This window comes from Trachurus japonicus, unplaced genomic scaffold, assembly GCF_045865225.1.
Source record: "Trachurus japonicus isolate A0001 unplaced genomic scaffold, Traja_1.0 AP031051.1".
In the NCBI taxonomy this organism is placed as follows: Eukaryota; Metazoa; Chordata; class Actinopteri; order Carangiformes; family Carangidae; genus Trachurus; species Trachurus japonicus.
Genome location: NW_028221184.1, coordinates 6063 through 17693, shown reverse-complemented (window position 1 = coordinate 17693; position 11631 = coordinate 6063). Strand labels below are relative to the sequence as shown.

The 11631-nt window shown below is 47.7% G+C and overlaps 1 protein-coding gene across 1 annotated transcript; it reads right to left on the bottom strand.

The window, feature by feature from the left end:
- Positions 1-978: 978 nt before the first annotated feature.
- LOC146959796 (transcriptional repressor p66-alpha-like) lies at positions 979-2025 on the bottom strand. Its single transcript, XM_085772897.1, has 4 exons — positions 1862-2025; positions 1446-1574; positions 1263-1340; positions 979-1176 (listed from the first exon to the last, which is right to left on the bottom strand). The coding sequence occupies exons 1-4, from the start codon at positions 1907-1909 to the stop codon at positions 994-996; spliced, it is 438 nt and encodes a 145-aa protein (XP_085629023.1). The 5' UTR covers positions 1910-2025; the 3' UTR covers positions 979-993.
- Positions 2026-11631: the final 9606 nt, after the last annotated feature.

The window sequence follows — 11631 nt, the reverse complement described above, 5'->3', positions numbered from 1 at the left end:
ATCACTTCTCCTTGATGAATCGCACACACGCTGTTGTTGTTGTGATCACGTGATCTCTGCATGCTGCAGCCGGCCGCTCTTCCTCTCTGTGGGCGGCGCACCAACATTAAGGTGCATTACCGCCACCTACTGTGTTGGAGTGTGAACGAGTCACCTAGTGATGTTCGATACCACAAATTTGCTTTCCGATCCGATACTGAGTAAAATTCAGGCTGGTATCGGCGATACCAATCCGATACCGATACTTTGTGCAAATGCACCTAATGTGCCTGGTAAATCTAATAAAATAAAAAAAAGTACTGTAATTTTAAGTCATAGCTTCCTAAGGATGCAAGACTTCAGAGTAACGTATTTATTTTAAACTCTGAACTATATTGAGGTAGTGGCCTCGTTTAGAATATAGCCGAAAATAGTGTTTCAAACACTAAAAAAAGAACATAAGTAAAATAATAAAACCATAAATTAAATAAGAATATGATAAACAAACATATATATTTTTTTAATTCATTCATTTATAATATTATTTATAATTTTCCCACAGATATTACAGACTTCGTCTTCACTGTTTGTGGCGCTGAAATAGCTCCACACCTGACTCCTTTCCGCTCCGCCATCGACTCTACACAGACTGACTTTGTGAGCAGGCGGAAGAAAAAGTAGTTCCTACCAACCGCGTGTCATTTAGACCAGATCTGAATAGTTTAGTTACTTTCCACTGTGTTCCTGTTAATGATATGCATAACCACAAATGACTGAAGTATCAAAAGTATCGATATTTTCATTTGAGTATCGATTCTAGAGCATACAGACCTGGTATCAGAAGTATCGATATTTCAGTATCGATCTGCACATCACTACTATTCATATGGGACAGAAGTGCTGGAGCGGAATAATGGACTGCTTTTATCGGAGCGTTTATATCGGAGATTTTAGATGCAGTCCGATATAATCCGATATTCGTTTTTTTGGCTGATATCGGACATAAATCCGATATCAATATCGGATCGGGACATCCCTAAATATTACCCCTATTAGTAGGTACCCCCGATGACTCACCTGTGCCCCTCTGACCAGAGGCGGCATGATGATCTGGGACCCATGTTTGGACGACACCTGCTGCCCTCCTCTCACCAGCGGTGGAGGGATGACTGTACCTGAGCTCCTGCCTGTCAAAATCTGGTCAGAGAACACCACCGTCAGAAACAATGTGACTGCGACAGTACGACGGCTTCATGCTGAGGGACACGTGTTGGAGCACTAACCTGCTGAGAGCCTTTATTGCTTGTAATTGTTCCACGGATTAGAGGAGGAGGAGCAGAGGAGCCAGACAGACCCGAGGGCTGGAAAAGATAATATATATAGATATATAAATACATAAATAAACAGAGAGAGCTTAAAGCGAGGCTGTGTGACTTTGTGTGACCATGTGCTGCTGTTTGCGTTACCTTCTGCAGAGTGTCCCTCTGTATCTGGCTCTGTCGGAGTTTCTTCAGCAGGACCAGTTTGGCCTCCTCCAGTCTCAGCTCCTCCTTCAGCTGCTTAATGATGCGCTCCCTCTCCGCTGGGCTGCTCTTCTGCACTCAACAGATCACAACATCACATTCACCACCACCCACTGTACAAAAAAGGACAAACCACTTCCCAGGCACTGAAATGTGACGTGCTGTGCCATGTTTTCAGGCGCTCTGACTTTACACATCCAGTGAGTAACTACAACTTCATAGATTAGAAAATGGCCGTTTCACACCTAGTACTACCTTCCTGTGTCCACGTTTTAATTTGTGAAAAAGCCTAGGCATGGGTTACAATTTAAACTTCAATTTAAGGATCCGTCTCATGCATTTATGTTGTTGGGTCTCACCATGAGCAGGTCAGTGTCCAGTTCCTTGAAGTGGCTCAGGCCATTCATCGGAGGACTCGGGGAGTCATTATCTGACAAGATGATCACATCATCATCATCATCTTCAGGGGACGGAGGGCGCTTCTCCCTTTTTATACTGCAGGACACAAGAGGATTGATGACAGTCAAACTTAGATTTCAGTATTTCATAAATAAAAAGCACTCACTGCTGTACGTCATGGGAGTGAAACGGGATTATTATGTAGAGTTACGCAAATAAAATATTGGCTGTTTTCTGCTGTTTGAAAGGCCATTTAATCAAATTTAACTGTTTAATATTCACTTCCCCACTTTTATTTCCCCTTAAGTACATTTAAAGATGGTTTAAGGATGTTTTTTAAGGATTAAGGACATTTTGCATTATCAGCTCATTCCAGCTCTTTAGTGAAGCTTTGTGATACAAAACATTCAAATCGAAGACTTCGTGTTGATATTTTTGTTGTCTTGTGCATCATTTTAAACCCATTTCCCCAAAGATTCACACATATTTTATACATTTGAAAATCTTGTTGAGACTATAAAAAAATGTTATTTCAGTGTTAGAACAGCGTGAGTTGGCCCCATCAGTAACATCCGTGTTCACCGAGGTCTGCTCCTCAACCACAATCATATTTTATGACCGTGGGTTGATTCGTTGCGGTAAAAACCTAACAAGTCCAGACATCTCCTCACAAAGCCTCTCTTCATGTTGATTCTCCTCCGTCAACGACAGAGCGGGGAGGGGTCGGGCAAGGTGGGAGTTAAAGCTCTGGTAAAGGTCTTTAAGTCACAATGAAAAGGCTGTTTGAGAGCACAAGCTATTGAAACAGGATATTGTGGCAGGATATAATGCACGTCTGAGGCGTTCAGGGTTAACTACATACAAGGCCTGCTGAGGAAAGTGGGATCCTTGGAGGCGGATTGGATAAACCATCACCTCTGTTGTCGGTGATTATCATGTGATAAAGCAACATTTTATACTTAACTCCTCCCAACGCATACTGTAAAGCCTCCACTGCAACGCAACTAGTTCAACTGCAGGCCAATATGTGCGAGCGGATGACCTAAATTCTTTGACTAGTGACACTCGCACACTGAAGAACATGAGTAATGTTCCCATAAAAAACAAGGAGGGCTTGTGATCACACAGATTTATGCATTTCTATGATGCATAAGAAGTCGTTAAAGTCAACGCATGACAATGTGAGGCCTGTCTCTCCTCCTTGTGTGTGTGTGTGTGTGTGTGTGTGTGTGTTGGTCTCTCTCCTCGGGGCTTAGCGCCATCATCACTTCCTGTGGATTAATCACTACTCTTCCAAAGAAGTCACATGACCTCAAAGTCATCATCACGTGACACACTCACTAACCCCCCACCCCACCCCTCCCTCCCTTCCTCCCTCCCCTCCCCTCCCCTCACTGTTCCTTCCACGGTTGAAACCATGGCAACAACCGGCTGGAACCGGTTTGTGACACACGGCTTCATTTTGTGTGTGTGAGGGGAGTTTTAGGGTTCAGGTGGTGAGTGGGGGGAAAATGGAGGTAGACCAAGAGAGAAAGTTAAACAGCACCTCTGAGCAGCCCACTCCCCACCTCCCCACCTCCCCCCTCTCTCCCATACACAGTACGTTTAAAGAACAGCATGGTTATAAAAGTCACTTTAAATATCTGTAGGTCTTTTTAGATTTTCAGGTCAGGTTTTAAATCTCTGCTCAGAACTCATTTCTATCGGAAAGCCTTCCCTGATTTTATTTGATGTCACTTAATTGTCTTGGTTTTCATTAGGGCCCGAGCGGCGACTGCAAGTCGCCCAGCGAAAGCCCTATTGTAATTCGTTCATGCCCCAACGTGCAAGTGACCCCAATGTGCAAGTGACCCCAAAGTAATCAAGTAGTGAAGTAATCATGTGGTATGGAAGACCCAGGGGGAAAAATGCTATATTGAAATTGTAATGTTTATTAGGGCCCGAGCGGCGACTGCAAGTCGCCCAGCGAAAGCCCTATTGAAATCGCGCTGTTTATTATTATTAGGCCCGAGCGGCGAGTAGCACTCGCCCAGCGAAGGCCTATTGAAATCGCGCTGTTTATTATTATTATTATTCTTCCGCGACAACATGCCCCAATTTCGCCCCTTTCCCCAACTCGAAAATGCGTGAACTTTTGCCCGGACGTCCGTCCGGATCCGACATTCGATATTTTGTGCTGCTCGCCCATGTCCGACGCGAAATGGCGAAATAGCGCCCCCTACAAAGTTCAAAAAAGCCCATAGGGAATTTGGGTCACTTTGGCAGAGACGGACGAAATTCGGTACACTTATCTACCATACCCAGATATACAAAAAAGCCTCTTAACGTATTCGTGAAATGTCGACAGGAAGTCGGCCATTTTGAATTGATCGTTTTTGGCGCCAAATTAACTCGTCCATAACGATTCGCCCGATCGGCTCCAAATTGGGTAGAGAACATCGTCAGACCTAGCTGAGCTTATCTTGTGCTCCGCAGGTCTGTAGCTCAAAGCGCTTGGCCTCTGGCGTGCCCCGAAGTTTGGCGACTGTTTCGGTGCTCGCCATGTAAATACGAATGGCTCTCATGCCCACATACTTGATCGTAGACGCTTCAAACTTGGTGCAAAAATCTATGGCGAGACCCTGAACGATCCGACATATTATTTGCCTACGTCGCTCATAGCGCCCCCCGGTGGTAACAGGAAACGTACAAAAATTCGTTAAAAATACGTAGTTGACCAAATCCACTTCGTTCCACGTCTAGTACATGCTGAACCAGTTGCTGAAGCTACATTATGAACGCTGTGAAGATACGACGAACGGCGTCCGTGTGCCGCCGCGGCGACTGATGATTTTTTGTCGTAAAATTACGTTTGCCAATTACGCGCACATACTTCGCCGTAGCCACTTGAAATTCAAAGGACATGACGTTGGCTCCGCCCTGAACGTTTTGATGTATCGACTTCCTGCCTGGCTCATAGCGCCCCCCGGTGGTAACAGGAAGTACGCAAAAATTCATTAAAAATCTATACTTCACCCGATCAACTTCATTCCACTTCTAATACATGCAGAACCAGTTGCTGAAGCTACATTATGAACGCTGTGAAGATACGACCAACGGCGTCCGTGTGCCGCCGCGGCGACTGACGATTTTTTATCGTACAATTACGTTTGCCTTTTTCGTGGCTTTAACGAAGTCGTGTCCTCACGAAATTTCATACACGGGTCAAGAATGGCGAGCTCTTTCAGCGGATAGAATCGTTTCCTATGGGCGTGGCTAAATGCCACAATAGCGCCCCCTTTAAGTTTTTCCGAAATTCTTCATAGACAAATTTCGCTTACTTTGTCGTACACATACAAAACTCGACACACACGTGTATCATACCCAAACATACAAAAAATTGAATTTGAGCCACGCCCTAAACCCAACAGGAAGTCGGCCATTTTGGTGTAGATTTTTCCCGCCTAAAATTAACTCCTCCCACAGCGTTCGCCCGATCACGTTCAAATTAGGTATACCACATCTCCAGACCTAGCTGAGCTTATCTTGTGCTCCGTGAGTCCGTAGGTCAAAGGGCGTGGCTGCCAGCGCTCAATTCACTTTGGCGTGCTCGCCATGTCCATACGAGTGGCTCTCACGCCCACATACTTCATCCAATCAACTTCAAACTTGCTGGACATGATGATGGCTCCGCCCTGAACGTCCCGATATATTCACTTCCCACGTAACTCATAGCGCCCCCCGGTGGTAACAGGAAGTGACCTGGTTTACACTTACATTGTCCGATTCACATCAAACTTCAGGTGCTTGATCCCGGTCAGCTCCTGAACGCCGCTACCCGCTTCTGGCTTCGTAGCGCCACCTAGTGGACGAACCGCACGTTGCGTTTTTCCGCTCCTGCAGCGCTTTTTCGCCATTCTCGCTTCGCGCCACGGCCCCCGCACGCCTCAGGCCCCCGCGGTCGCATGGGTCGAGCGAGGGCCGATCATCGCCGCTTGCGGCTTTAATTAGGGCCCGAGCGGCGACTGCAAGTCGCCCAGCGAAAGCCCTATTGAAATCGCGCTGTTTATTATTAGGGCCCGAGCGGCGACTGCAAGTCGCCCAGCGAAAGCCCTATTGTAATTGCTATGTTTATTATTATTATATTCTCCCTAAAATCGCATTTTTGGGGGCCTCAACATGCCCCAAAACGCGTGAATTTTGGCATGCACATCAGGCCTCGCGAAAAATTTGATATTTTAAAGTCGTTGGAAATGGGCGTGGCCAAATGGCTGAATAGCGCCCCCTACAAACACGTGTCAATGGCATCGCCATCGTCTTACTTTGTCATACACACACAAAATTCGGTACACATATGTATTATACCCAGATATACAAAAAATCCTCTTGACCTCATGACCTCAACACAACAGGAAGTCGGCCATTTTGGTTTAGATTTTTCCCGCCTAAAATTAACTCCTCCCAGAGCGATCGCCCGATCAAGTTCAAATTAGGTATACCACATCTCCAGACCTAGCTGAGCTTATCTTGTGCTCCGTGAGTCCGTAGGTCAAAGGGCGTGGCTGCCAGCGCTCAATTCACTTTGGCGTGCTCGCCATGTCCATACGAGTGGCTCTCACGCCCACATACTTCATCCAATCAACTTCAAACTTGCTGGACATGATGTTGGCTCCGCCCTGAACGTCCCGATATATTAACTTCCCACGTAACTCATAGCGCCCCCCGGTGGTAACAGGAAGTGGACTAAAATTTGGAAAATGTACATACTTTATCCCATCAACTTCATTCCACTTCTAAAACATGCAGAACCAGTTAGTGAAGTTACATTATGAACACTGTGAAGCTACGAGTAATGGCGTCCGCGTGGCGACGCCGCGACCATTCCTCGCCATGACAATACGTTTGGCTTTATGATGGCTTTAATGAACTCGTATCAACATGAAAATTGGTACACAGGTCCAGGGTCACGACCTCAACGTTTCTATGTACTCATAGGCGATCTCACTCATGTTGCCCCCTAGTGGAAACAGGAAGTGGCATATTTTACATCAACATTGTCCGATTTCCACGAAACTTCACATGTGTGATGAGGGACTGACCCTGAACACACCTGCATGCATCCCATTACTGCCCCCTAGTGGATGAACCATTAACTGCTCATAACTCCCTCATGCTTTGTCCGATTCACTCCAAACTTCACATGTGTGATGAGGGACTGACCCTGAACACACCTGCATGCATCCCATTACTGCCCCCTAGTGGATGAACCATTAACTGCTCATAACTCCCTCATGCTTTGTCCGATTCACTCCAAACTTCACATGAGTGATGAGGGGCCGCCCCTGAACGCACCCGCCCACAACTGCTTAGCGCCACCTGGTGGATGAACAAATCATTGCAGCCCCGACATGCCTCAGGCCCCGCGGTCGCATGGGTGAGCGAGGGCCCGTCATCGCCGCTTGCGGCTTTAATTAGGGCCCGAGCCTGTGTCAACGACCCAGGGAGGTCCCTATTGTTATTCGACATCCACATAAGTCGACGTGCAAGTCGACGAGTAACAACAAGTAACCAACCAAGTAATCAAGTACTCCACTGACCTGGCGCAAAATTCCCCGAAATGCTAATGTTTATTATTATTATTATTATTATTATTCCCCGCGTTCGAACACGATTTCGACCCCTTTCCCAAGCCGAGAAACGGATGAAATTTTACACGCAGGGGGGGAAGCCAAAAAATTGAGATTCTGTGGTGGTCTCGCATGTGGGCGTGGCCAAATGGCACCACAGCGCCCCCTAGAGCGCGCATAGGAAATGGCAGTCTGCGACACCGATTTGTCCGAAACTTGGTAAACATATTCATCAACCCAAGATCTTCAAAAAATCTCATTACGGACATACCCGACAACCAACAGGAAGTCGGCCATTTTGCTTCAAAGTTGGTTTACGCAAAACGAACTCCTCCTAGGGGTTACGCCCGATCGGCTCCAAATTGGGTTCAGAACATCGTCAGACCTAGCTGAGCTTATCTTGTGCTCCGCAGGTCTGTAGCTCAAAGGGGTTGGCCTCTGGCGTGCCCCGAAGTTTGGCGACTGTTTCGGTGCTCGCCATGAAAATACGAACGGCTCTCATGCCCACATACTTGATCGTAGACGCTTCAAACTTGGTGCAAAAATCTATGGCGAGACCCTGAACGATCCGACATATTATTTGCCGACGTCGCTCATAGCGCCCCCCGGTGGTAACAGGAAACGTACAAAAATTCGTTAAAAATACGTAGTTGACCAAATCGACTTCGTTACACTTCTAGTACATGCAGACCCGGATGGTGAAGCTACATCATGAACGCTTTGACCCTACGAGCAACGGCGACCGTGTGCCGCCGCGGCGAATGTGTATCATCCCAATTTAAATTACGTTTGCCTTTCACGCGCACATACTTCGTCGTAGCCACTTGAAATTTTAAGGACATGACGATGGCTCCTCCCTGAACGTTTTGATGTATCGACTTCCTGCCTGGCTCATAGCGCCCCCCGGTGGTAACAGGAAGTACGCAAAAATTCATTAAAAATCCATACTTCGCCCGATCAACTTCATTCCACTTCTAATACATGCAGAACCAGTTGCTGAAGCTACATTATGAACGCTGTGAAGATACGACGAACGGCGTCCGTGTGCCGCCGCGGCGACTGACGATTTTTTATCGTACAATTACGTTTGCCTTTTTCGTGGCTTTAACGAAGTCGTGTCCTCACGAAATTTCATACACAGGTCAAGAATGGCGAGCTCTTTCAGCGGATAGAGTCGTTTCCCATGGGCGTGGCTAAATGCCTCAATAGCGCCCCCTAGAAGTTTTTCCGAATTTCTCCATAGACAAATTTCGCTTACTTTGTCGTACACATACGAAACTCGACACACACGTGTATCATACCGAAACATACAAAAAATTGAATTGGAGCCACGCCCTAAACCCAACAGGAAGTCGGCCATTTTGGTTAGCATTTCTTTGACGCAAAACGAACTCCTCCGAGGGAGTTCGCCCGATTGACTTCAAATTGGGCACGGAACATCTCCAGACCGAGCTGATTACGGCTTGTGCTCCGCAGGTGTGTAGGTCAAAGGGCCTGGCTACTAGGGCACGGCCAAGTTCCCGAATTCAGCTAAAAAGGTTTAAATGCTATCACGCCCACAGATTTGATCGCAGCGGCTTCAAACTTGGTGCACATGATGATGGCGTGACCCTGAACGATCCGACATATTATTTTCCTACGTCACTCATAGCGCCCCCCGGTGGTAACAGGAAGTGCGCTAAAATTCTTTAAAAATACATAGTTTCCCCCATCAACTTCATTCCACTTCTAAAACATGCCGAACAAGTTGGTGAAGGTATTTCGTGAACGCTATGACGCTACGGCTAATGGCCCCCTTGTGGCGGCGACAGGAATAGCGCTCCATCGTGAACTGCCACCTCCCACGGCTTTTGCCCGATTGACTTCATATTCGCTACAGATCATCGGGAGACCGAGCTGGTCAAACACTATTAAAAGCTTTTCTCTACGTGAAACGGCGTGGCTGCTAGGGGGCGACAAATTTGGTCGACTGCTCGTTTAGTCGCCATGCTATTACGTTTGCCTTCCACGCCCACATACTTGGTCGTAGTCACTTCAAAATTTCAGTACATGATCAGGGGCCCGCCCTCTACGCCTCCATTTGATCGTACGCTAGCTCGCTCAATACGCCCCCTTGTGGACACAGGAAATGTCGCGTTTTGCATCGACATTGTCCGATCGGCTCGAAACTTCACGTGTGTGATGAGGTCACGACCCCGTACGCAACGGCCCACATCCCGTTACCGCCCCCTGGTGGACGAACCGTAAACCTGCCGTGACTCCATCGTACGTTGTCCGTTTTGCTCGAAACGTCACGTGTTCGACGAGGGGACCGCCCTCGACGCGGCCGCCCGCGTCCGGTTGCGCGCGGGGGTTTTCGAAGAGCGGCCCGGGGGTAGCGGGGACGCCGAGTGGCGTGGAGCGAGGGCCCGTCATAGCCGCTTGCGGCTTTAATTATTATTATTATTCTTGCACCTTTAAAACCCCAATTTCGCCCCTTTCCCAAAGGCGAAAATGCGTCTACTTTTGCATGGGCGTCCGGCCGGATCCGAGATTCGATATTTTTGAGTCGTCGCACACGGTCGACGCAAAATGGCGGAATAGCGCCCCCTACAAAGTCCAAAAATGCCCATAGGGAATTTTGCTAACTTTGTCCTACACTCACAAAATTTGGTACACATATGTATTATACCCAGATATGCAAAAAAGCCTCTTGACCTCATGACCTCAACCCAACAGGAAGTCGGCCATTTTGGTTTTGATTTTTCCCGCCTAAACTGAACTCCTCCCACAGCGTTCGCCCGATCAAGTTGAAATTAGGTACGCAACATCGTCATACCTAGCTGAGCTTATCTTGTGCTCCGCAGGTCTGTAGCTCAAAGGGCTTGGCCTCTGGCGTGCCCCCAAGTTTGGCGACTGTTTCGGTGCTCGCCATGTAAATACGAACGGCTCTCATGCCCACATAGTTGATCGTAGACGCTTCAAACTTGGTGCAAAAATCTATGGCGAGACCCTGAACGATCCGACATATTATTTGCCTATGTCGCTCATAGCGCCCCCGGTGGTAACAGGAAGTGAACTAAAATTCATTAAAAATACATAGTTGACCCCATCAACTTCATTCCACTTCTAAAACATGCAGAACCAGTTGGTGAAGCTACATTATGAACACTGTGAAGCTACGAGTAATGGCGTCCCTGTGGGGGCGTGGCTACCATCAATTCCTCGCCATTAAAATACGTTTGGCTTTTTGATGGCTTTAATGAACTCGTATCATCATGAAATTTGATACACAGGTCCAGGGTGGAGACCTCTTCCATCTGATAGGGGTGTCGCTCATGTGGCCCCCTAGTGGAAACCGGAAGTGCCATTTTTTGCATCAACATTGTCCGATTTCCACGAAACTTCACATGTGTGATGAGGGGCTGACCCTGAACACACCTGCACGCATCCCATTACTGCCCCCTAGTGGACGGACCTTTAACTGCTCATAACTCCCTCATGCTTTGTCCGATCTTCCACGAAACTTCACATGTGTGATGAGGGGCTGACCCTGAACACACCTGCACGCATCCCATTACTGCCCCCTAGTGGACAAACCTTTAACTGCTCATAACTCCCTCATGCTTTGTCCGATTTCCACGAAACTTCACATGTGTGATGAGGGACTGACCCTGAACACACCTGCACGCATCTCATTACTGCCCCCTAGTGGACGAACCTTTAACTGCTCATAACTCCCTCATGCTTTGTCCGATTCACTCCAAACTTCACACGACTGATGAGGGGCGGCCCCTGAACGCACCACACCACATGCGGTGACTGCCCCCTGGTGGATGAACGAAACATTGCGTTTTTGGCCTCCTTCCAGGTTTTTTCTCCATTTCTGCTCCGCGCCACGGCCCCGGCGTGCCTCAGGCCCCGCGGTGGCATGGGCGAGCGAGGGCCCGCCATCGCCGCTTGCGGCTTTAATTATTATTATTATTATTATTATTCCCACACCCTTAAAACGCCATTTTGACCCCTTTCCCAAAGGCGAAAATGCGTCTACTTTTGCATGGGTGTCCGGCCGGATCCGAAAAACGATATTTTTGAGTGGTCGCACATGGTCGACGCGAAATGGCTAAATAGCGCCCCCTACAATT